Source organism: Saccopteryx bilineata, chromosome 1 (assembly GCF_036850765.1).
Source record: "Saccopteryx bilineata isolate mSacBil1 chromosome 1, mSacBil1_pri_phased_curated, whole genome shotgun sequence".
Classification (NCBI taxonomy): domain Eukaryota; kingdom Metazoa; phylum Chordata; class Mammalia; order Chiroptera; family Emballonuridae; genus Saccopteryx; species Saccopteryx bilineata.
Window position 1 is genome coordinate 225,423,020 of NC_089490.1, and position 27,875 is coordinate 225,450,894.

Genomic DNA, 27,875 nt, shown 5'->3' on the forward strand with positions numbered 1-27,875 from the left:
GCTCAGCAAGAGAAACTGATAACAAAATAAACAGAAAGCCAACTAAATGGGAAATGATATTTTCAAACAACAGCTCAGATAAGGGCCTAATATCCAAAATATACAAAGAACTCATAAAACTCAACAACAAACAAACAAACAATCCAATAAAAAAATGGGAAGAGGATATGAATAGACACTTCTCCCAGGAAGAAATACAAATGGCCAACAGATATATGAAAAGATGCTCATCTTCTTTAGCTATTAGAGAAATGCAAATCAAAACGGCAATGAGATACCACCTCACACCTGTTCGATTAGCTGTTATTAGCAAGTCAGGTAATAGCAAATGTTGGAGAGGCTGTGGAGAAAAAGGAACCCTCATACACTGTTGGTGGGAATGTAAAGTAGTACAACCATTATGGAAGAAAGTATGGTGGTTCCTCAAAAAACTGAAAATAGAACTACCTTATGACCCAGCAATCCCTCTACTGGGTATATATCCCCAAAACTCAGAAACATTGATACGTAAAGACACATGCAGCCCCATGTTTATTGCAGCATTGTTCACAGTGGCCAGGACATGGAAACAACCAAAAAGCCCATCAATAGATGACTGGATAAAGAAGATGTGGCACATATACACTATGGAATACTACTCAGCCATAAGAAATGATGACATCGGAACATTTACAGCAAAATGGTGGGATCTTGATAACATGATACGAAGCGAAATAAGTAAATCAGAAAAAACCAGGAACTGTATTATTCCATACGTAGGTGGGACATAATAGTGAAACTAAGAGACACTGATAAGAGTGTGGTGGTTACGGGGGGGAGGGGGGAATGGGAGAGGGATAGGGGGTGGGGAGGGGCACAGAGAGAACAAGATAGAAGGTGACAGAGGACAATCTGACTTTGGGTGGTGGGTATGCAACATAATTGAACGACAAGATAACCTGGACTTGTTATCTTTGAATATATGTATCCTGATTTATTGATGTCACCCCATTAAAAAAATAAAATTATAAAAAAAAATAATAATAATAATAATTGATAGGGATTTAACTTTTATCAACTTAGAAATTCATACCTAGAAAAAAATATATATATATATATAAACCACATCAATGATCAAAGAAATGCTAACAGAAATTAGATAACATAGGTGACCAATCAGTTTAGAAAAGTTGAATGAAACTAACAGTATTTAGAAGTGTCGAGAGCATAGGGATTTAGAGACTAGCCTTACTGGTAAAACTGTAAGTTTCTCCTCATTTCTCGTGCGTTTTGGTAATGAATATCAAAAATTTTAATGTGCATATTGTTGGCACAAAAGTAACATTTACAATGAATAAATCCTAACAAATTTAAATGAGGTATGATGCACAGAAGTTTAAGAATGCTCATGGTAAATTTGTTGAACATACTGAATTGAAAAATTGGGAATAATGTTTTAATTTTTCCTAATAGAAAAAGTTATTTTTGCCTTTCTCCTTTTATTTACCCAAATGTTTGAATTTCTATAAATATCATGTGTTATATTTATAAATAAAAGCATATGTAATTATCCTACATCTAGTAACTGTGATTTGGGGATAGGCATTTTTATGTGAAGAGTAAACAAAATTACTGCTTAATAAAAACTTAACCTTTTAATGTTTATTTTAGAAAATCTGTAACTCAAAGATTCAAATGTATTACTATTTAAATGTTTAAAAAACATTTCCATGAATTCTTTTGGTAATATCAATAAAATCTTTTGCAATGCAAAGACTCAGTAAACTTTTTTTTTCTTTTCCTTTTTTGTATTTTTCTGAAGTTGGAAACGGGGAAGCAGTCAGACTCTCGCATGCACCCAACCAGGATCCACCCGGCACGCCCACCAGGGGGCAATGCTCTGCCCAGCCCGGGCATTGCTCTGTTGCAACCAGAGCCATGCTAGAGCCTGAGGCAGAGGCCATACAGCCATCCCCAGTGCCGGGGCCAACTTTGCTCCAGTGGAGCCTTGGCTGCGGGAGGGGAAGAGAGAGACAGAGAGGAAGGAGAGGGGGAGGGGTGGAGAAGCAGATGGGCGCTTCTCCTGTGTGCCCTGGCCGGGAATCAAACCCAGGATTCCTGCACGCCAGGCCAACGCTCTACCACTGAGCAACCGGCCAGGGCCTCACTCAATAAACTTTTATCAACTTAGCTTCATCTCTGGTATTTGTAAATAAGTTAACTACTAATTATGTGCATCTTGCATGTAGAAGGTGTTCAATAGATATATCATCATTTAATCTAAAACGAGTACCATTTAGAGATATAATTTTCCATATAGTTATCATTGATTATTTGAAATTCAGGCCATCCCAAAAGATGGGCAGAGCATTACCCCTGGTGGGCATGCCGAGTGGATCCCAGTCGGGCGCATGCAGGAGTCAGTCTGACTGCCTCCCCACTTCTAACTTCAGAAAAATACAAAAAAAAGAAAAATCTCAGATCCCCAGGTGTGTGTGTGTGTGTGTGTGTGTGTGTGTGTGTGTGTGTGTGAGACAGAGACAGAGAGGGACAGATAGACAGGAAGGGAGAGAGATGAAAACTATCAAGTCTTCATTGCAACAGCTTAGTTGTTCACAGATTGCTTTCTCATATGTGCCTTGACGGGGGGGGGGGGGGGAGCGGGGGGTGAAGGGTGGTTACAACAGAATCAGTGACCCCTTGCTCAAGCCAGAGAGACCTTGGTGCTAAAGCCAGCAACCTTGGGCTTCAAGCCAGCAATCTTTGGGCTCAAGTCAGTGAATATGGGGTCATGTCTATGATCCCACACTCAAGCCAGCACCTGGGTTCTCTGCATACCAGTCCGATGCTCTATCTACTGTGCCACTGCCTGGTCAGGCCACAAGACACTTTTAGAACTCAGAAATATAAGTACAATCAAATAATTTTAACCTTTATATCAGGGGTCAGGAACCTTTTTGGCTAAGAGAGCCATGAACGTCACATATTTTAAAATGGAATTGTGTGAGAGCCGTACAACAACCCATGTACCTTACGCATTATCCAATAAAAATTTGGTGTTGTCCCACAGGACAGCTGTGATTGGCTCCAGCCACCCGCAACCATGAACATGAGCGGTAGGAAATGAATGGATTGTAATACATGAGAATGTTTTATGTTTTTAACGTTACTATTTTTTTTATTAAAGATTTGTCTGCGAGCCAGTTGTAGCCATCAGAAGAGCCACATCTGGCTCGCAAGCCATAGTTATCGACCCCTGCTTTATATAGTATTCCCTTTTTGTTTCCAATTAGATATGAAAACAACTTCTCTACAGAACACTCTGCATGTCCTATCAGTCAGAAGCCTGCACAGAGCTGTTTATGAAATAAGCAAAGGGCTTGGCTTGCTTCACTATCACCACTTTGGGTATGATATTCTAGAAACCAACTTATTAAATCACCCTATTAAGTGCTTACTAGTGTGGGATTCATCAAAAATTAATCAAATCATTCTACATCTAAGCATAAAATATAAACCCCAAAATAGGACACACATTGTTAAAGAGGCCTATAATTATCAACAAAAAAGAGCCTCTCTCTGATAATACAGGACTTTCTAAAAGTATATAAACTGCAGTTTGATGCAGTACCCAGCTGCTTATTTTGCTCAGTAATTAATTCAATTATAGTGTGCATATTATGAATCAAATTAAATCTAGCCAAAGTGAAATAATTTGTGAATTTATTTGTAATTGATTTACTTGCTTTCAATATTGCAAATTTTAAAAATGTTTTTTTGTATGAAGACTTAACCTGCTCCTCCCCTTTGATTTCATAATCATCTGTAATGTTCTGAGCATGCCAACATAGAAATAAGACTGGTTCTTATATATAAACCCTCTATGCCAGCGGTTCTCAACCTGTGGGTCGCGACCCCAGCGGGAGTCAGACAACCAAAACACAGGGGTCGCCTAAAGCCATCGGAAATACATATTTTATTTTAAAATGTATTGTATAATAAATATGTATTTTCCTATGGCTTTAGGCGACCCCTGTGTTTTGGTGGTTCGAACCCCGCCGGGGTCGCGACCCACAGGTTGAGAACCACTGCTCTATGCATTATCTGACACCTCATAATACGGTAGACACAGGGGAATACAAAGCCACTGATGAGAAAATATTTTGGCCAACAGCAGTAAGTATATCCCTATATGCATACACTATATATAAAGTACAGACTAGCAGTTTAGTGTATGTCCTCCACTCACAAAACAAACACCAGGGATTACCTCTGGAAAATAGAATTAGGAATGGCAGGAAGAGGCTGAGGTAAGACTTACTTTTCATTCCATATTACTTTACATTGTGTTGATTTTTATAATGAAAATGTATCCTTATATTGCTTATATTTAATAATAAAATGTAAAAACTGATATCATCCCTTATGGGAACAAGGGACATAACACCCTGTAACACTCTATAGGCTCTCATAAACAAAGCATCGATGGCACTGGCCCCACACATCAAATGCTAAGCTACTGAACCAAAGTTATGTTCCCCCAAGGGTAAACATTATAAATTTTATGCTACAAATCCGCACCTTCTATACAATTTCCATTCCAAGTGCTTTTGCCTCCTGTTCATTACTGTTCATAGGTCAGTTTGTCAGTTTAATCTGGGGCTGCTTTAGAGGTATCCACAATAATTACAATATTTAATGGCTGTCCCTTAACGAGCTAAACAGAGCAGTTTAAATGCATATGTTCTGGCCAATCTTTGACTCCCATCCCACCACTACACACACGCCCCAACCCCCACGCACATATAAGCATATGCACTAGCTAGTGTTATATATGGTATCTTTCATCATACTAGGTTATTTCCCATTACCTCCTACAGTATATCTGATGGTGACATTTTTATTGATGCTACAGTAAACAGCTAATAAATGTGGTGAAAATACATAGACTATAATGAATCAAAATGACATATCCACCCACTACACTCCCTCTACTCATTCTAATCAGATAATGGGTTTTTTTATTTTCCTCCCTGTACTGCAAAAAGAAAAAGTAACATAGGGAAAAAAAACATTCATAAAAATAGGGGAAAATAAAAGTAAACGTTTAAGTCATGGAAAATAGAAAAAAGTTCATCTAAAAGGTTTGTGTCAAATAAAATGTTAATTTATCGATTCTATCAATATATGTCATCTACTTTAAGTTGAAGTCCCCTGAAACAGGTAGCTCCATTTCACATGAGTAAAATAGCTAAAGCATCACCATAAAATAATCTTTCTAGAATTTATTTTCTAGAAAAAACATTCCATTCTTTTTGTTGTTGTTGTTATTATGGTTGCTAATGATCTTACCTAATCTAGCATCTTCCTAACTTTGACAGAATTTTTAGTTTACAAAACAAGGTACAAATAATTTAATTATTACTCACATTGCCTATTTTTATAAGGAAAGTGTTATTGCTAATCTTTTATTTTCATAGCTTTTCTTTTGGGCTACTCAGGGATGGATAGAGTGCATCCTTAGCAAAAATAAAATATAACCGAAAGCCAGAAATTAAAGGAGAATCCAAAAGAAAAATGAAAACAATGTCTAATTAGAATACTAGCATAAGAATAAAATTTAGGGTTAGAAGAGAAATTAAAAGTCTACATTTTCACTAACTGGGTTCATTTCCCAAACTCTATACCTTATTTTCTTTGATAGTAATATGAGCATAAAAATGGTGACTTGCCTTCTCAAGATTCCTGAAATAGTAAATGAAATAAAAGGGTGCCTGGCACATAGTAGGTGTCTAATAAATATTAGCTCTTATTCGTAGGATAGATTAGAAAACTGAGGCCCAGAAAATCTGTGTTTTTTCCAGGATAACTGAACTAGCTAATGGCAGAATTGTCATTAAAATTTGGGCCCTCTAACTTTTTTGCACGTTTTGGTTTCTTTTTCATTAAGATTGCTCTATTTGCAGCCTAGAGAAATTACTTTCAAGAGAGAAAGTGAGGCCCTGGCCGGTTGGCTCAGTGGTAGAGCGTCAGCTTGGCATACAGGAGTCCCGGATTCAATTCCCAGCCAGGGCACACAGGAGAAGCGCGGATTCAATTCCCAGCCAGGGCACACAGGAGAAGCGCCCATCTGCTTCTCCGCCCCTCCCCCTCTCCTTCCTCTCTGTCTCTCTCTTCCCCTCCCGCAGCCGAGGCTCCATTGGAGCAAAGATGGCCTGGGCGCTGGGGATGGCTCTGTGGCCTCTGCCTCAGGCGCTAGAATGGCTCTGGATGCAACAGAGCGATGCCCCAGAGGGACAGAACATTGCCCCCTGATGGGCATGCCGGGTGGATCCTGGTCGGGCGCATGCGGGAGTCTGTCTGACTGCCTCCCCGTTTCCAGCTACGGAAAAATGAGAAAAAAAAAAAAAAGAGAGAGAGAGAGAAAGGGAGGTAGCAGAAATCTCTCAGATAAGTATGGTCTCAATTTTAAAAAGGGAATAGAAGAAACTTTAGGGCAGCGGTTCGCGACCCACAGGTTGAGAACCACTGCTTTAGGGGGAAGTGCGCGTGCATTCACAGAATACACATACATATATAAGAAACAAAAAGGCCTGACCAGGCGGTGGTGCAGTGGATAGAGCGTTGGACTGGGATGCTGAGGACCCAGGTTCAAAACCCCCGAGATCGCCAGCTTGAACCCAAGGTCTCTGGCTTGAGCAAGGGGTTACTCGGTCTGCTGAAGACCCATGGTCAAGGCACATATGAAAAAGCAATCAATGAACAAAGGTGTCACAACAAAAAACTAATGATTGATGCTTCTCATCTCTCTCTGTTCCTGTCTGTCCCTATCCATCCCTCTCTCTCTCTGTCTCTGTAAAAAAAACAAACAAAAAGGATAAACAGAGGGTGGGGGACACGTGACACAGACAGAAAACTTCCAATTACAATTTTTATTATGACACAATTCATTAGAGCATAATTACATTTATTAGACAATTAATCAGAAGGTTAGAAGTAAAGGTCATGTTGAATGTTAATTAAGCATCCTTTAGAGAATTGCAGAGAAAATGTTAACAGCAGTACTCTCATGACCTGTCAGTTGCTATAAATTAACTCAAACTCTGGGAAGGCAATTTTGCATTATCTTTAAAAATTAAAAAAATGTATATATCCTTTCACTAATCAATACAATTGAGAAAATAATTATCTTTCAATGAATTTGTGGAAGTGTGCAAAAATGTGCACAAAAGGATGCCCAGAGAGGCACTGATGGCGATGCAAAGTACTGGAAAATAGTTAAGCATTCACTAATGGAAAAAGTATGATTGTAGCATATTCATAATGGGAAAAGTGGAATGATACAAAAAATTCCTCTAGATACAGTAATAAATGAAAAACAAAATAGAGGTATATAAGAATTTGTGCCAGAATAACCTCTGTTTTTAAATAAAAGATATATGAATATGTTTATACATGAAAGCAGAAAATGCTGCAAAGACACACAAGAAACATAACAGCAGTTACACCCAGTAAACAGGATTAAGATCATGAAGACAAGAAGATGGAGAGCAGAAAAAAATTATTTTTCATGATATATATTATATATATACTTTTACGTATATATTATATGTAACTTTTGCTATATACATGTATTATTTTGAAACTGAAAGAAAATTAGTTAAAATAAATCACAGATTGTGAAAAAACAGAAACAAACAGGCACATGGGAGGACAAACTGAAAAGTCGGAGAATGTGAAGGTTTCCCTGACCACTGAACACTCCTACCTGACACTTGGCACTGCAGTACTTGGCAATTCGGCACTGAGAGCATCGCATCAGCTTTTCCTTCCTGTTAAAAAAATAAATTTCACATTAGGAACAAGAACTATAAATGGTTGAAGAAAGAAAACGTAAATCAACGTATTGACACCAACATGTTCTGTTCACTCCGTCTGTGTGGTCCCTTAAGATTTTTGCATAGAAGAACATCTTTCATCTTCAATGTGAGACTTGCACATAACAATGTCTTTTTTTCATTGTGAGAAAATATATTTAGCATACAATTTACAACCATTTCTAAGTATATACTCAGGTGTGTTAAAAAGAGAATTCAAGGGCCAAAACAAAGTTGTTTAAGATTAGCCCCACATCAAATGGAGATGTAATTACAGTTCCAGCTTTCCCAGAAATGGAATCTTAGACCAGTCGATCAGGAACACCCAACAGCACAAGTTAGGTAATCTTCCAGATAGAGCCCGGCCACTGCCTAAGGAAAATGACCTTGTAATAACCAACCCAGTTTCTCACCTAACATAACTTCCTGCTCCTGCTCCCTGCTGTCTATAAAAGTCATCCATTTTACAGCCCCTTGGAGCTCCATTCTGCTAGCTTGGATGCTGCCCAGTTCATGAATCACTGAATCAAGCTAGTAAGATGTCTGAAATGTACTGAGTTGAATTTTGTTTTTTAACAAGTGGAATATTTGTCTTGTTGTTCCTACCTTACACTTTCCTTTTTGTTAAAATAAATTTCTAATTTAATTAATTAGAAATCACTAACAAAAAAACAGTCAAACCTCATATGTATGGAAATTTAAAAGTGTGTTTCTATAAAATTCAAGGGTCAAAGAATTATAATCATGAATTAGAAAATGTTAAACATTTTAAAAATCAAAATTTGTGAGATAAAGCTAAAGTAATACAGGACCATTTACAGTTTTAAATGTTCATGTTAAAAGCAAAAATTGAAAACTAATGAGTTAAACATGCAAAATAAGAACTTAAATTTTAAAATAACAGAAAACCTAGAAAAGCAAAGGGTAGGAAATCATAACAAGACAAATATACAAAATGAAAAAGACAAAAGGATATAACAGAAAGGACAAAGTCAGACAAATAACATCAACAAACATCTTTCAAGATTATTTAAGAAAAAAAGATTTCACAAATTAATATTAGTAATAAAATGAATTTTAAGTCAAGATTCAGTAGAGATTTAAAAACAAACAAGAGAGAAGTCTGAGGAAATAAGAGTAGTGACATAATTTTTCTATCTCCCCACTTTCCCCTTAAACAAAATACATAACAAATCAGAGAGCAAAACTTAACCATCACTCCCACCCTGGAAAACATCTATGACAAACCCAAAAACATGAGCGGGCAGGAAAAAAACCAGTAATAGGCCCTACACTTGAATTAAATCACTATAGTTGTAGTGAAAAAACAAAGAAGGCAATGGGGCCTTCAATGGATATGAAAACAAAAGAAGCCCCCAACTGTCAGAAGATACTCAGAAGGCAGTGTGTCCAGCCAATCTGAAAAGTTCAGCCAAATTTGGGGGAGGATGCTTTCTGTAGGAACCCTGCTGAGGATGAGATCCCTGGGGCTCTCCTGAATCCTGCCTTCCACAGACCAGGCTCCTCATCTCCCTTTTTCTTGTCTAAGTTATTCAGAGGCTATTTCTGTTGTGTACAAATTAAGATCTCCAAATATACAAAGCATTTGTTTTTTATTTTAAAAAATAATAACAGAGGCCCTGGCCGGTTGGCTCAGCGGTAGAGCGTCGGCCTGGCATGTGGGGGACTCGGGTTCGATTCCCAGCCAGGGCACATAGGAGAAGCGCCCATTTGCTTTTCCACCCCCCCCCCCCTTCCTCTCTGTCTCTCTCTTCCCCTCCTGCAGCCAAGGCTCCATTGGAGCAGAGATGGTCCGGGTGCTGGGGATGGCTCCTTGGCCTCTGCCCCAGGCGCTAGAGTGGCTCTGGTTGCGGCAGAGCGACGCCCCGAGGGGCAGAGCATCGCCCCCTGATGGGCAGAGCATCGCCCCTGGTGGGCGTGCCGGGTGGATCCCGGTCGGGCGCATGCGGGAGTCTGTCTGACTGTCTCTCCCCGTTTCCGGCTTCAGAAAAATACAAAAAATAGTAATAATAATAATAATAAATAACAGAGAATCAACACACCTTAGTTCAGTGATAACACGCTAGCAAGTATTTAAACTTTATCTTCTCCCTTCCTTAGCTACCAACCACAGGCTTTAATAATTTTAACATAAAATTTTGGCAAAGTAAATAGCATAATAATTCTGAGTTTCTGAATCATTCAGTTGCTATTTGATGTGTGAATAAAATTTCTTAACATGAGTCATTTAAATGTTTGGGTTTAGATTTACATATCAAATAACTAAACAAATAAGTTTAAGTTCTCAAGTTTAAAAAAAACACATTAACTGACTCCAAGAGCAAAGCTGTGTGTTTGATGATATCAACCAGTGAGCCTTGGAAGAGTTACTGCTTTTCTCTTTATGGTAATATCTTAGTAAGGTTTCCCTACAGAGAAAAAATTTGGGCAGCAGTAAGAGGGGAAAGGAAGTAGCAGAAACAGAGCCACCAGACAGTTTCTGAAAATATTCTTCCTTTTATAAAAAAATCAGCTCATCAATTCCAATTGAAAGACTTTTTTTTTTTTAAAAAAGGCAATCAGAAATGTACATGTCAAATGAAAAGCAAAATTAATCAGCAGTCTTACAAAGAAAAGGACCACCTATTTTAAGTAGCTTCAGAGGCTAAAACAAGAAATAGTAAATAGAAGTTAGAGAAGGGTGGAATGTGTCTAAAGGTAAAGAAGATCTTTCTAGCAACAGTTTAAAAATCAAATGAAGTGCCCTGAGAAGGGTAAGAGATCCCAGTCACTTGTCATGTTCAAAGAGAATGTACTAGGCACATTTGCTAGGCATGATGTAAAAAAAAATTCCTGCACTGCAACATTATGCAGTAAGTTTCCTTCCAATACCAAAATTATTTGGTTCTGCTTCTTTTGTGCAACCAACAAATACACACCAAATTTGAAGATGACAAAGGGTTTGCATGTTATAAGACTCATGGTTGCCCTGGCCGGTTGGCTCAGCGGTAGAGCATCGGCCTGACGTGCAGGAGTCCAGGGTTCGATTCCTGGCCAGGGCACACAAGAGAGGCGCCCAATTGCTTCTCTACCCCTCCCCCTCTCCTTCCTCTCTGTCTCTCTCTTCCCCTCCCGCAGCGAGGCTTCATTGGAGCAAAGATGGCCCGGGCGCTGGGGATGGCTCTGTGGCCTCTGCCTCAGGCGCTAGAATGGCTCTGGACGCAACAGAGCGACGCTCCAGAGGGGCAAAGTATCGCCCCCCGGTGGGCATGCCGGGTGGATCCTGGTTGGGCGCATGCGGGAGTCTGTCTGACTGCCTCCCCGTTTCCAGCTTCGGAAAAATGAAAAAAAAAAAATAAAATAAATAAAAAAAAAAGACTCATGGTAGTCCCAAAGAAGTAGAGAAATGATGACTACACAAGTTTCACAGCTTGCAGAAACATCCTGCTTACAAATTGATTTTCGTTAAGAGTCTGGAATTACACTGGCCAGTTGGTTCAGTGGTAGAGCATTGGCCTGGCATGCAGGAGTCCCAGGTTTGATTCCTGGACAGGGCACACAGGAGAAGCGCCCATCTTCTTCTCCACCCCTCCCCCTCTCCTTCCTCTCTGTCTCTCTCTTCCCTTCCTGCAGCCGAGGCTCCATTGGAGCAAAGTTGGCCCGGGTGCTGAGGATGGCTCTGTGGCCTCTGCCTCAGGTGCTAGAATGGCTCTGGTTGCAACAGAGCAACGCCCCGGATGGGCAGATTATCATCCTCTGGTGGGCGTGCCGGGTGGATCCCAGTCGGGCGCATGCAGGAGTCTGTCTGACTGCCCTCCGTTTCCAACTTCAGAAAAATACAAAAAAAAAAAAAAGAGTCTGGAATTACTGAATGAAAAACAATCTAAAGAAATAGATTAGGAATGTATTAGTAACAGAAAAGTCAAAAAATGTTTACTTCTTTTTTCTTCCTCCACTAAGAGATAAATAATGATATGCTATCTCCAAACTGGAGAAGATAGTAAAATTATTTTATATCAGAATAAATGTGGTCTTTAGCTCTCCCCCCTAAAAAAGCAAAAAGGAATCCTCTGTCACTTGTTCATACAAGCTCTGACATGCAATAGCACACAGTGTCAAATCAAAGACAGTTCTTGCTCAGTGCCCCAGATATAGCAGTTCATGGAGCAAAGCAAGTCCTCTCTGCCAAGGTTGGGACATAATTAGTTTCTCCAAGAGCCTGGGCAACTGATATGTGGAAGAAAAATAAAAACACAGCAAACTATTATATTTTCCCCAGTATACAAATTTAAATCATATGTGGCTAAGAGGGAATCACTGTCTCTATGATATAGAAGAGGAAAAAAGATAAAGTGGCTGTCTCAAATCCCAGCAACTAGGGTATTCTTTAAGGGCACATCTCTCTGTCCTCGGTAATCAGGGGGAAAGCATCCTACTGCTTGAAACTCTGCCCTACAATAATATGGCCAGTTGCCAGGTAAAGGTAAGGAAGTTACCTGGAAAGGATATAGAAAGCAAACAAATCCTGGTGACTCTCAAACTGCCCCCAGACCTGGCACCTGCAAAATGTATTTCAAAATTCCCATAGAGAAAAAAATACATTTATAACAAATTTGTATGTGCTATATTTATTATTCAGGACTCATTAGTAGTCTTGATCCTCTAAAGCAGGGGTCCCCAAACTTTTTACACAGGGGGCCAGTTTCACTGCCCCTCAGACCGTTGGAGGGCCGGACTATAAAAAAAAACTATGAACAAATCCCTATGCACACTGCACATATCTTATTTTAAAGTAGAAAAATAAAACAGGAACAAATACAATATTTAAAATAAAGAACAAGTAAATTTAAACCAACAAACTGAACAGTATTTCAATGGGAACTATGCTCCTCTCACTGACCACCATTGAAAGAGGTGCCCCTTCAAAAAGTGCAGCGGGGGCCAGATAAATGGCCTCAGGGGGCCTCAGGGTTTGGGGACCCCTGTTCTAAAGGTCTCCCAGTGTGCGTAGCAGTTGAATCCCTCCTTCAATACTAGCCATCCACACACTCACTGTTGACCAATTAGGGCCAGGCAGAGGCTCTGACTCCACAGCAAAGCCTGGCGACCCTCCTGCCCTCTGAAGTGCACTGTTCCCAATGGAGCATGGTCCTGTCCAACCGGAAACAACCGGGAGCCCCTGTGTGTCACTACACCCTCCTCTTTCGAGCTGAAGATCCCTGCCCTGCAACCTTTTGGTTATATTTATCCTTTTCAAGTACTGAAATTTAGTTTGTGGCTGATCGCTTGTACCCTTTAGGAAGAAATCTGAGCTAAAAGAAAAATAAAAAGACCAGAGTGTATTAGGTTGAGTCTACACCACTCACAGTTGATAAAGACAATGGTAACTTATGGGATGTCTGGGGGTTTTGGGGGGGTTTTTTTTTTGTTGTTGTTGTTTTTCTGAAGCTGGAAACGGGGAGAGACAGTCAGACAGACTCCCGCATGCACCCGACCGGGATCCACCCAGCACGCCCACCAGGGGCGACGCTCTGCCCACCAGGGGTCAATGCTCTGCCCCTCTGGGGTGTCGCTCTGCCGCGACCAGAGCCACTCCAGCACCTGGGGCAGAAGCCAAGAAGCCATCCCCAGCGCCTGGGCCATCTCTGCTCCAACGGAGCCTTGGCTGCGGGAGAGGAAGAGAGAGACAGAGAGGAAGAAGGGGGTGGGGGGTGGAGAAGCAAATGGGCGCTTCTCCTATGTGCCCTGGCCGGGAATCGAACCCGGGTCCCCCGCACGCCAGGCCAACGCTCTACCGCTGAGCCAATCAGCCAGGGCCTGGGATGTCTGTTTGAGAACCCCACTCCTTAATACACGTTTTAAGAAAGATTCCTTGAATAGGATTCTATTAGTGAAAAAACTAATTCACACACGGCCAACTGCCTAGCATAACCAATCATATCATAAAGGAGTAATCTTGAATTAATTGCAGATTTTTCTCTTGGATTTCAATTATACATATATTTTAATATATTTTAAATAATGATTATTGTAAATGGAACTGTGAAAGAGAAACAAAGGTGAGAAAGATACATACTTACTCCTACAGATCTTATATCCTACCAGACTATAAAGTCATTTATGGATTTCTACTAATATGTCATCCTATAAACTTTATTACAGAGCATATATATGAGGCATTCAATGTCCATAAATAAGATACATTAACATCAACTTTAAAAGTCTCTGTGTGAACAAACATAAAAGTCAAGCACAGAAATTACTGATTTTGATCTAACGATCAATACACTACATTTATAAATTTATGTAATGCTCTCACAGCATCCAAGAATTCAAAACTCTGACATTAATAAGCCATTCAACAAGACCACTAAAGTTACTGTCATTTTTATGCTACAATCTTCAACTTTGTCTTTTTTTTTAGACTACTTTCAAAAGAAATAAAAGGCAAAGAAACCCCTCTCAGATCAAAAGTTATATATTTTTTTCTAATTGGTACTGTTTTATTAAATTTACTGAGGGTGACACTGATTAATACCTCATGCGTTTGGCCAAAGGCTATATATTTAAGAAACATAACCCTAAAAAAAAAATTCAATAGCTAGGTGACTAGTTTTAAGATACTGTTATCACTTTAAGAAATCCTTCATTCACTTATTCATCTAACAATTATACATTAAGCCAGATACCATGCTGGGCACTGGGGGGTAAACATAGAATAGGAGAGAAACAGCACCTGCCTTCACAACAGGGAAATAATGTAATAAGTAACTAAAACATAATTCCTGACATGCTCTTTACAAACAGTCCTTGTAGCTACCCTGGGAACCTCTTGCATTTCAATATTTTCTTTCAAATACTTTAGGTATTCAGACAATTTTAAGAAAAAAATAACATGGTTGGCATTAGTCATTAATTGTGTTATTTTATGGTTTCTAATAGTTTGACACACTACAGTTTCTTGGCCATTTCCAAACAATTAATTCTTGTCCCTTTCAGCAACTGCAGTTGAAATAGAAAACTTTAGTTAAAAAATAAAAAAGCCATGGAAACATAATTAGCCATGTGATAAAAGATCCAAAGCATTTTATTTAATTATCCTAGCCACAAAATAAGGACTATGAATTACATGATATCCAAGCACGTACTATTAAGATAATACTGAACACAACATTCATATGGGGAAAATATGATTTCTTCCACTGTCTTTTTAGAAACACTTGACATAAATTCATAAATTTCACAAAATCTGGAACTGAGAAATAAAAAAAACTGGTGAATGAATACAATATTAACTTTAACTTTAAAAAAAGTGTTTGGGGAACTAAACTTCATCACATTGTAGTAAAACTCACATTTTCTTACATTAATTTAATAATCATTTTCAAAGCAAAGCTTGCTCAGAATGCTAAAGTAATTACTCTGAAGTAACCAAAGAGGGTCATTAAAAGTGAAAACTTTAAGAATATTAAACTCAGAAAACATATTTGATAATCATATAGTTTTAAAACATTCCAGTAACAATATTTTTAAAGCCCAGTAACTCAAAAGCTATTTTAAGATTAGTATTATAATGTATTCTAGCCTAGTATAAAATTAACCTTGCTAAACCACACTACCTTCATCATTTCTTTTCCTAACAGAATGGCAAAAAACAGAATTGAAATATTTTTAAGGTAATTAGAGGAACATCAATTTCAATATACATGAAGTTAGCATACCAAAATACCAAGTATAATAAATATCAAAATACAAATAGGGTTTATTCATTTTAATGAGTAAAGTCTATATTAGATTTGCTGATTACATATCTTTCAAATTTATTAAATATAATAATAAAATGTGAAGCAAAACTGTTCAAAATCAGTTAAACTGAGTCTTGATCTGCTACCATGATTAACAACACTGTCTTAAAGATGACCCCACACCTGAGCACGTAATATCTCTGTGATTTCAGGGCACAAATCCCTCTATCCATCAAACTAAGTGGAAGGGTTAAAGAGGTTAATAGAGACAGAGTATCTGTAATAGACTTCTGCATTTCATTCCCCACTCAATATACTCCAATGGTCATTGAGCTATATTTGTAATGTTCTTATGAATCAATGCTGCCTTCACACTCAAGACAGAGGATAGAAGCCATTGTGTGAAGCAATAAAGCTTACCTTTGCAAATCCTCATCAAGTTGACCTGATGATTAAATCTATGTGAGGCTTCATAAATAAAATGCAGGCACAATTTTAATTAGAAACTCAAATGGCACTGCTAAACACCTAAATAAAACATAAACAAGTTCAAGGGCCACCTGCAAAGAGCAATACCAATTTCCAGCCCCTGTTTACCGAAAGAGATTTTTTTCTATTCAGCTGCACAATAGCTCAGGTTTTATGAGCTTTGGGCTAGCAATAGCAGTCAGTAACTCAAAATCATGAAAATAAATTTTGAATATGTACTTATATTCTATTACAGATTGTGCTCACAGAAGTAAAAAATGTTGCAGGCTGAAAAAAAACAAGTTCTCTCATTTGCTGGGCTGGCACCACATTCTATCCTAATTCTCATTAAAGAAAAAAAACCTCATATTGCAAATTGCTGATAAATCAGGGTCAACTTATTTTATTTGTGGCTGATTAAGGGTGATCCTGGGACTACACAGATTTTTAGTTTACTCTCGACAGAAGGAAAATTACCAGAAGAGTAAGTACTACTGAGCTAGTCAGATAAGTCACAGCCCAAGTTAGAATGCAGTGTCAGAACGATTTGTATTGAAAAGCAATACACGGAGTCTCAAACACGAAGTTCCTTTTCCTTTTCCTTCACTTGTCTGCCTTGAAGTCAAATGTCCCTGGTGCTATGTTTACTTTGTTCTTTTAAATGACAGAGCCTGCCTGAACAGGCGGTGGCGCAGTGGATAGAGCGTCAGATTGGGATGCGGAGGACCCAGGTTCAAGACCCCGAGGTCGCCAGCTTGAGCGTGGGTTCATCTGGTTTGAACAAAGCTCACCAGCTTGGACCCAAGGTCGCTGGCTTGAGCAAGGGGTTACTAGGTCTGCTGAAGGCCCACGGTCAAGGCACATATGAGAAAACAATCAATGAACTAAGGTGTCGCAACAAAAAACTAATGATTGATGCTTCTCATCTCTCCATTCCTGTCTGCCTGTCCCTATCTATCCCTCCCTCTGACTCTCTGTCTCTGAAATAAATAAATAAATGAATGAATGAATGAATGAATGAATGAATGACCGAGCCTACCTTTTACCTCTGTCCATGTATATACTCTTTCTCTCCTGATAGTCATGTAACCCTGGCTGTTCTAGTCAGTCCCTTGCAGAGAGATCATAACGAACCTGGGTCAGAAAAATTCAAGTTGAACAGTTATCTCCCTCTGTTACTGTCTGCCCGATCTTGGAAATGTTACTTTTCCTCTCTATATGTCCATTTCTTCACTTATTAAATGGAGATATAAAAGCTCTCACATGACTGTTATGAGTATTAAATGAGATGGCATAAGTGACAGTTCCAGGTATCCAGAAAAGAAGAGGATATATTTAGTTCCCTTCTCTCCATTTTAAATGTATCCTCTATTCCTGATCCCTCTTCCTACTGGTCCCACTTTCTGAGATGTAGATAGTCTATACCCTATCCTTGCTACATTCAAACAATAATGCAACTGAAATGAAAGTATAATCAACTGAAAGAACATTTAACTAGGAAACAACAGGAGAATGAATAAATATGATGTGGTATGTTCTATATACAGTGGAATATCATATAGCAGTGAAAATTAATGAGCTATAACCAGGGACAATAACATATATGCATTTTAAAAATGTAATGTTGAGTTTTAAAAAATTCCATCAGACTATATTCAGTAATAATTCCATATTATAAAGCTCAAAAGAAAGAAGAAATAAATTATGTTTAAGCAAACATACACTAATCACTGAAATAGCTCAGATACCCTGATTCAAGGTCAATATTGTCACATAAATTCATTCGTGATTGGATACTCACCTGAATTGGAATGTATACTGCTCTATACATGGGCACACCAAACACAAACAATCTACTTCTGTTCTAATGCTGTTGATTTTTTTTTTTTTTTTTGTATTTTTCTGAAGCTGGAAATGGGGAGAGACAGTCAGACAGACTCCCGCATGCGCCCGACCGGGATCCACCCGGCACGCCCACCAGGGGGCGGTGCTCTGCCCACCAGGGGGCGATGCTCTGCCCCTCCGGGGGGTCGCTCTGTTGCGACCAGAGCCACTCCAGCGCCTGGGGCAGAGGCCAAGGAGCCATCCCCAGCACCCGGGCCATCTTTGCTCCAATGGAGCCTCGGCTGCGGGAGGGGAAGAGAGAGACAGAGAGGAAGGAGAGGGGGAGGGGTGGAGAAGCAGATGGGCGCTTCTCCTGTGTGCCCTGGCTGGGAATCGAACCTGGGACTTCCGCACGCCAGGCTGACGCTCCACCACTGAGCAAACTGGCCAGGGCCGCTGTTGATTATTTTAAAACTAAATAAAGCCAACAACATATGCTCCCCTTCATTTACCTACCTTGAATTCAAATCATGATGACGGCTACAGGCAGAAATTTTGCTTTTTGTTACAAAAGCTCTCTATATACCATGGCAACCACAGCTGTTGAGGTCGGCAGCAGTTAGTTCTTTCGTGTTGAGGCCTCAGCTCAAGATCCCATCTGTGCTGACTTCAGGCTGGAGGGAATACGTTTCCTCCAGCCTGAAAGCTGAAACATATGCTGCAATAATTAAAGGCGTCCTGAGCCAGTACAGCAGTACCAGGATTGCTAAAGCCCGTGACTTCTGGGCACACCAGAGGACTTCACAAGGGGCAGCCACCTGCCTGACAAAGGATGCTCCTGAGGACATGGCACATAGAAGCAGAAGTAGGTCCCAGTACCTGTATTATTTCTATACTTATAGCGGACTGCAGCTCCTGTTCAAATGCAGAGTGACAGTTCTGCAAATCCAGGAGACAGAAAAGGCAACAAACTGCAGCATTAGAATGCCCTGCACACATTTCCTCCTTGCTGTCCCCTTTACTCACCTGCGCCGGTCACATGAGCCTATTTCTATTAAAACTAAAATTTAATAAAATGTTAAAGTTAACTTCCTCGGCAACATATGTTTAGTGGCAGATTACCATATTTGACAGAGCAAATAGGTAATATTTCCATCATTATGGAAAGTGCTTTTGGAAAATCCTGATTTAGAAGCTAGTTAACTCACTTTTGAAGCAAAACCCAAACGTTCCCCAGGGCACTGAATATAAAAATCATAGAGTCAACCAGAAAGTGTCAAGGAGCAGTCACTCAGCACAACTGATCGAAAATTGTTCCCAGGCTTGGATGGGGGAGGCTTCTCTTCTGCAGGAGTGGTGTCTTAATCTGCTCATTTCCTTTTTTAATGTTGCCCAGTAATTAAAAGTATGAACTCTGGAACTAAATGATTTGTGTCTGACTCTCTAAACTGTGGCAATCGTTGAATTAATTCCTCAGCCTGTCTCATTGTTCTATATGTAAAAACAGGGACAATAATAGTAACAACTTCATAGGTTTGTTTAAAAATCAAGTAATACTTGTAAAGCTATTAGTACCAAGCTTGGCACATATCAAGAGCTCTGTAATTATTAGCTATTAACCATTATTATCCCTGCCAAAAGCAAGGTAAAGGAAAAACTGATGATGAATTTTATCCATTAAAATCTATTTAGAACTCTGATACAAAGATTCGCTATGAGAAGAAATCAAACTACATAATCTTTTTAATTTTCTGCACTGTATAATGACAATGCAATAATTTTCTTGCTCACCTTTAGAAACCCTGTCCTTGTCTATTCACTATTCTCACAAGACTCTCTTCCACACAGTGTGCACAGTGCTTTCTGTCAAGAATCCTCACAAGCCCACACGGTAGGTGACTTGATGTATCCACCCATTTTCAGATGAGAAAACTGAGGCCTGAGTGGTCAGATACTCATGTAAGTGGCAGTGAGTGGACTGGAATGCAGGCATTGTGGATCCCAGGTCCCTGCTCATAACCATTATGCAATGTTGTCTCTATATACTGACATCTCCCTTCCAAAACAAACCAAATATTTCCAAGCTACTTGTTAGGAAATAATTTAGATAATGGGTTTGGCAGTGATAGGAAAGGGGGAAGTCTCCCGGGATTTGGGTGTGTCCTTAGCAGTACTGTCTTCCAGAGCCTCTGGCAAATGTGGATGGGGAATCAAGCTCTCAAAAAAAGCTGTCATTGAGCCCAGGGAAGTATGGCAGAAAGTTGTGAGGGTGATTATCTTTCACAATGATTAGGGGTGTACCATAGGCATTCACACTGAAGGAGACAAGATGTTTATATACTATAATATATACACAGCTTTCAAATGTCCAACTAGTGCATTTAGGTCTAGAAGCAAATCCCTTTTTACATATAAACAAAAGTAATCCTTATATTAGTTTAATGTATTTAACATACGTTGCATTTTCTAAGATTGCAACTACTAAGTAAATCGAAGGAAATGGTACTCTTTTTGTCCAAAACTTTACCAAGAGCTGTTCATCATTTCAGATGATAATGTCATGCTACTTGAATCATCCACACCACACTCTTTATCAGTCTTCATTAGAGCTGCACAATTACAATAATTCTTCACCATGAAGTCTTGTGGTGCCAAACTATTTATTTATATATGGTAACATATATTCTTTTATGATAGCTTTCCATTTATTTTCTTTATATTATCATTAGGGCATTATATTAATATTTTGAAATTGTGTGCATAAGTAGTTATATTAGCTATTTTTCTTCAGGATGTGTGTGTGTATTTCAAAATTATGTTTATGAAAAAGAGACATTGTGCCTCATAAGGTTGATGTGCTGGGGGGAGAAAACTGGTGGTCCACAGAATAAACTCATGTGATACCACCTTGCTATTTTCTTATTGATATTCTACTCTATAGAAAAATCAGAGCTCCACCAACACCAGCTTTCTGACTGCCCAGTATGAATATATGCTGTCCTCCTTCTATTATCACTGCCCGCTCACACTGAGTCAACTACTTGTGTCAGCACATTCCAGGAGCAGACAGAGTAGGACCATGATCTTAAATTGATCACCACCAGATCATCTCACACCTCTCAGCACCTTTACCATCCAGGAAATAAGATGACTTTCACAATCCATTGGACAGTTCCTACAGCACTCTCCCAGCTTGAATACAAGTTCCTAATGCTGAAGATATTCCATCAGCAAATCAAACACAGAACACAGGAGTCCTTTCTCATCTCCCTGACATACATGACCTATCTTTAGTTTCTTATCCTCATGGCTTCTAATGAAAACAAAACTGCATTGCCTATTCTTTTACTTTTTAATTAGTATTTAAATATAAAACTTTAAAGCTCTTTAATACTTAACCGCTATTCAGTGCCTTCTATTTATTTCCTGTAATTCAGCAAAATATAGGGTAGGCATTAAAAAAAACAAATTCCAATAAAACATACTGAATGAGAGCTACTTAACATGTCTTATAAAAGATACTGGCTGATTTTTTCTTCAGGGAATTAAAAGGTTTCCTGATTTTCAGCATTCCTAAACTAAACTAAGAAACAAAAAGAAAATAAGAGAATAATATAGTAGCAGTTTTTAAATTTTGCTATGTATTTTACCTTCTCAATTTTCTGATAAAGAAGGTTACCCACAATTCAGAGTTGAAGAAATCAATACAGAGAATTTGTTTAAGGTGATATATAAAGACACCTCCAGGGATCAGGAAAAGGGCAATGGAGTAGGCGGATGTTACAACTCCCACCTCCTAGAACCAAAGTGGATTACAACTTAAGAACAATCATCTTGAAAAACCAACTTTGGACTAAACTAAGAAAAATCTATAACCAAGCATCACCAAAGGAACCACATTGAGCTGGTAAAAAGGGCGGAAATGCGGAAAGGGCTGCCCCGCTCCCCGGAGCGAGAGGCGGCCAAAAGGTCTCTCACAGTGGGGTGGCTTGCCCGGAGAGTTGTGGGTCCTTAGCACCAGCACCAGAACCCCAGCCTGGAGCCCCAGACACTAGAGGAGGCGTACGGACAGTATTTAGCTGAAAGAAGAGCTGGGTTACTGTTAGCAAGAGAGAGACAGAACTCTCAGACTCAGGTTCCATCATAAAGGGACCGAGCAGAATTCTTCCTTCACAGCCACTTACCCGGGACTCTGGGAGCAGGGAGCGCCAAGAAGACTGGAGTTATGAGAAGAGAATGTAGTCTTGGGGGCACAGGGAGAGACTGTGAGGGACAGCCACCCTGACCCCTGTACTGGGTAACTCCCCAATCCTAAAGTGGCCAATTTTCCTGGGAGAACCAAGCCAGCAAAGGGAAGCAATTAACCCACCCACCAGAGGCTCTCCTGCTCAGTGCAAAGATATACTTAGAAGCAGGAGGCGCATCAGGGACACAGATTTTTGAGAGCTAAAGTCTGGGATAAACCGCCCCCCCAAACTGCTGAATATCCTCCCAACGGGGGGAAGGCCTAGCTGCTGCTGCGGTGCTTGGCCTGCGTAGCAGGGGGGCAGATCCCAGCAAGACAGCCCATGTGGGGGTGGTTTGGGTGGAGCCCAGTAGCCTGTGCCAGGAAGCAATAAGTGGAGCCCGGAGAGGCCTCCCACCAGTCAAAAGATGCCCGTGGGGGGGGGGAGCCTGGGGAGGAGTCTGGTGTGCCCACGGAGGGCAGAACTGGGGAGGCAAGGAATCACCCATGCCCACAGGGCAGCCCGAGCTGCGACTCATGAGCCCACAAGCCCGTGTACCAGGCAGTGTCGGTGCCAGAGTGCTTGAAAAGGCAGAGGCAGAGGGGGGGCCGTGGGGAAAACCTCACTTCAGGAATAGAGAGGCCACACACACTGGCCAAGAGTAGAGAAAAGCCAGCCTAGGAATGTAGCTGATATTTAAAACAGCATCAGGGCCCAGCAGACATAGTCACAAATTCTGGACCTCCTGTACCTCCAAAAAGGATGCTAAGGGCCAGTCATAAGCAGTGACCCCCACTAGTCTGTCCAAGGCTGGTACATCCAGTGGCCAGATATGGAGAGCATCAGTTGAGGACCTAACAACCTTAGTTAGAGTGTTATCTTAAGAAAAGACTCTTCACACCTAACCCAGCTAAGACATAAAAAACAATGACACAAATAGCAAAAAGAACAGTAGCAGAAGAAAAGTAGCCCACAGCGGATTACAAATAACAGCTGGGGCCAACCCAAGAAGATCTAGAAACAACACAACTGAAAACTGGAGGCAGACAATACCAACCCTACACTCAGCTAGCTACACAAACAACACATCCAAAGGAGAAGTCTATACAAAGACAAAATGGGAAAAATGAGAAATGCAATTCAAATGAATCAACAAGAGAAATCCCCAGAAAAAGAACTGAATGAGACAGAAATAGCCAAGATACCAGTTGCAGAGTTCAGAATAATGATTCTTAGGATGCTCAAGGATCTTAGAACAAAATAGATGGGCATAACGAGCACCTAAACAAAGAGATACTAAACATCAAAAAGGACACTTGAATCATAAAAAAGAATCAGACAGAAATGACAAACACAATATCAGAAATGAAGACTACACTAGAAGGAATTAAAAGCAGGCTGGATGAAGCAGAGAATCAAACAGGCGATTAAGATAACAAGATAAATGAAAGCACAGAAGCAGAACAGCAAAAAGAAAAGAGGCTCAAAAAGTCTGAGGAAACTCTAGGACAGCTCTGTGACAACATAAAGAGAAACAACATCCGTATCATAGGGGTTCCTAAAGAAGAAGAAAAAGAACAAGGGATAGAGAACCTGATTGAAGAAATCATAGCTGAAAACTTACTTAAATTGATGAAGAAAAAAGTCACACAAGTTCAAAAAGCAAAAAGAATCCCATTAAAGAGAAACCCAAAGATCCTACACCAAGGCACATCATAATTAAATACTAAAACTAAGAGATTAATAAAGAATACTAAAAGCTGCAAGAGAAAAGCAGTCAATCACCTACAAAGGAGCCCCAATAAGGATGACATCCAACTGTTTAACAGAAACACTTGAGGCCAGAAGGGAATGGCAAGAAATATTCAAAGTAATGCAAAACAAGAGCCTACAACCAAGACTTCAAGACTTTTTTTTTAATATTTTATTTATTGATTTTTAGAGAGAGGGGATAGAGAGAAAGAGAGAGAAAGAGAGAAGAGGGAGGAGCAGGAAGCATCAACTCCCATATGTGCCTTGACCAGGCAAGCCCAGGGTTTTGAACTGGCAACCTCAGTGTTCCAGGTGGAGGCTTTATCCCACTGCACCACCACAGGTCAGGCCTTCAAGACTTTTTTATCCAGCAAGACTATCATTTAGAATTGAAGGAGAAATAAAACACTTCCCAGAAAGAAAAAAAAAAAATTCAAGGAATTCATTACAACCAAACCAATGCTGCAAGAAATGTTAAGGGGTTTGTTGTAAACAGAACAAAGTGGGGTGGGGAAGAATCTAGTAAAAGAGGAATGTAGATTTAAAGAATAAAATGGCAATAAACAACAACATATCAATAATAACCTTAAATGTAAATAGATTAAATGTTCCAATCAAAAGACATAGGGTAGCTGTGTGGATAAGAAAACAGAACCCATACATAATGCTGTCTACAAGAGACACACCTCAAAACAAAAGATACACATAAACTGAAAGTAAAAGAATAGAAAGTAAAGGGATCGAAAAAAATATTTCATGCAAATGGAAATGAAAAAAAGATGAGGTAGCAATACTTATATCAGACAAAACAGACTTTAAAATAAAGGCTATAGTAAGAGATAAAGAAAGTCACTACATAATGATAAAGGGAGCAATCCAACAGGAAGATATAACTGTCATAAATATCTATGCACCTAATATAGGAGCACCTAAATATAAAAAGCAGATTTTGATGGACATAAAGGGCAAAATCAACAGCAATAATATAATAGTAAGGGATTTCAATACTCCGCTAACATCAATGGATAGATCCTCAAGAAAGAAAATAAACAAAGAAACAGCAGCCTTAAAGGACACACTAGATCAACTGGATTTAATAGATATCTTCAGAACCTTTCACCCTAAAGTAGCAGAATATACATTCTTTTCAAGTGCTCATGGTACATTCTCTAGGATAGATCACATGTTAGGACACAAAACAAGTCTCAATAAATTTAAGAAGATTGAGGCCCTGGCCGGTTGGCTCAGCGGTAGAGCGTCGGCCTAGCGTGCGGAGGACCCGGGTTCGATTCCCGGCCAGGGCACATAGGAGAAGCGCCCATTTGCTTCTCCACCCCTCCGCCGCGCCTTCCTCTCTGTCTCTCTCTTCCCCTCCCGCAGCCAAGGCTCCATTGGAGCAAAAGATGGCCCGGGCGCTGGGGATGGCTCTGTGGCCTCTGCCCCAGGCGCTAGAGTGGCTCTGGTCGCAATATGGCGACACCCAGGAGGGTCGCAACATGGCGATGCCCAGGATGGGCAGAGCATCGCCCCCTGGTGGGCATAGCGTCGCCCCCTGGTGGGCGTGCCGGGTGGATCCCGGTCGGGCGCATGCAGGAGTCTGTCTGACTGTCTCTCCCTGTTTCCAGCTTCAGAAAAATGAAAAAAAATAATAATAAATAAATAAATAAATAAATTTAAGAAGATTGAAATCATATCAACTATCTTCTCTGATCACAATGGCATTAAACTAGAAATCAACTACAATAGAAAAACTAAAAAACATCCAAACACTTGGAAACTAAATAGCATGTTATTAAACAATGAATAGGTTAACAATGAGATCAAAGAAGAAATAAAAAATTTCCTTGAAACAAATGAAAATTGAACATACAACATAGCAAAAGCAGTCTTGAGAGGGAAGTTCCTAGCATTACAGGCATACCTAGGGAAGCAAGAAAAAGCTCAAATGAACAACTTAACCCTGCATCTAAAGAACTACAGAAAGAACAGCAAGTAAGCCCAGAGGAAGTAGAAGGAAGAAAATAATAAAGATAAGAGCAGAAATAAATAAAAGAGAGGCCAAAAAAAAATACAGAAGATCAATGAAACCAAGAGTTGGTTCTTTGAAAAGGTAAACAAGATTGATGAACCTTTAACCAAACTCACAAAGAAAAAGGAGAGAGATGCCTGACCTGTGGTGGCACAGTGGATAAAGTGTCGCCCTGGAAATGCTGAGGTCGCCGGTTCGAAACCCTGGGCTTGCCTGGTCAAGGCATATATGGGAGTTGATGCTTCCAGCTCCTCCCCGCCTTCTCTCTCTCTCTCTGTATCTCCCTCTCCTCTCTAAAAAATGAATTTAAAAAAAATTTTTTAAAGCATTAAAAAAAAAAGAAAAAGGAGGACTCAAATAAATAAAATTAGAAATGAAAGTGGAGAATTAACAACTGACACAGCAGAAATACAAAGGATTGTAAGAAAATACTATGAAGAACTGTATGCCAAAAAATTAGACAACCTAGGTGAAATGGACAAATTCCTTGAAACATATAATCTTTCAAAAATCACTCTGGAAGAAACAGAAAACCAAAACAGACCCAATTATAACAAATGAGATTGAAACAGCTATCAAAAAACTCCCAACAAACAAAAGCCCCTGGGCAAGATGGCTTCACAGGCAAATTCTACCAAATATACAAAGAAGAACTAACTCCTATTCTTCTCAAGCTATTTCAAAAAATTCAAGAGGAAGGAAGACTTCCAAGCTCCTTTTATGAGGAGAGCATAATCCTTATTCCAAAATCAGGCAAAGACAATACAAAGAAAGAAAATTATAGGCCAATATAATTGATGAATTTAGATGCTAAAATTCTCAACAAAATATTAGCAAACCGATACATCAATACATAAAAAAAATCATACATCATGATCAAGTGGGATTTATTCTGGGGAGGCAAGGCGGATACAATATTCACAAATCAATCAATCTGATTCATCATTTAAACAAAAGGAAAGAGAAAAATCACATGATAATATCAATAGATGCAGAAAAAGCATTTGATAAAATCCAGCACCCATTCATGAGCAAAACTCTCAGCAAAGTGGGAATACAGGGAACACACTTCAACATGATAAAAGCCATCTATGACAAACCCGAAGCCAACATCATAACCAACTGGCAAAAATAAAAGCAATCCCCTTAAGATTGGGAACAAGGCAGGGGTGCCCCCCTTTCAGCACTCCTATTCAACATAGTTCTAGAAGTCCTAGCCACAGCAATCAGACAAGAAGAAGAAATAAAAGGCATCCAAATTGGAAAAGAAGTAAAACTATTACTATTTGCAAATGATATAATATAATACCTAGAAAACCCTAAAGTCGCAGTCAAAAAACTACTGGACCTGATAAATGAATTCAGCAAGGTGGTAGGATATAAAATTAATATTCAGAAATCAGAGACATTTTTATACACCAACTATAAACTGTCTAAAAGGGAAATTCAGAAAACAATCCCCTTCACTACTGCAACAATAACAACAAAAAAGAATCAAGTACCTAGGAGTAAATTTAACCACGGAGGCTAAAGACTCGTACTCAGAAAATTATAAAACATTGATAAAAGAAATCAAGGAAGATACAAACAAGTGGAAGCATGTACTGTGTTCATGGACAGGAAGAATAAACATCATTAAAAGGTATATATTACCCAAAGCAATTTATAAATTCAATGTAATTCCTATTAAAATACCAATGACATACTTCAAAGATATAGATCACGTATTCCAAAAATTTATATGGAACCAAAAAAGAACATGAATAACCTCAGCAATCTTGAAAAAGAAGAATAAAGTAGGTGATACCACACTTCCTAATATCAAGTTATACTACAAGGCCACTGTACTCAAAACAGCTTGGTACTGGCATAAGAACAGCATATAGATCAATGGAACAGAACAGAGAACCCAAAAATAAACCAACACTCTATGGACAATTGATATTTGACAAAGGAGGTAACTGCATACAATGAA

General features: G+C 39.4%; 1 protein-coding gene across 2 annotated transcripts in view; it reads right to left on the reverse strand.

Moving 5' to 3' along the window:
* Positions 1–27,875, reverse strand: part of SMYD3 (SET and MYND domain containing 3) — a 790,876-nt gene that overhangs the window by 638,013 nt on the left and 124,988 nt on the right. Inside the window, exon 2 of one of the 2 annotated variants that reach the window (XM_066253500.1) lies at positions 7,748–7,811. In XM_066253500.1, coding sequence (XP_066109597.1) covers positions 7,748–7,811 — 64 coding nt within the window. Of the gene's footprint in view, positions 1–7,739; positions 7,813–27,875 lie in introns of those variants that run through there. The other variant, XM_066253501.1, reaches the window with a different exon arrangement.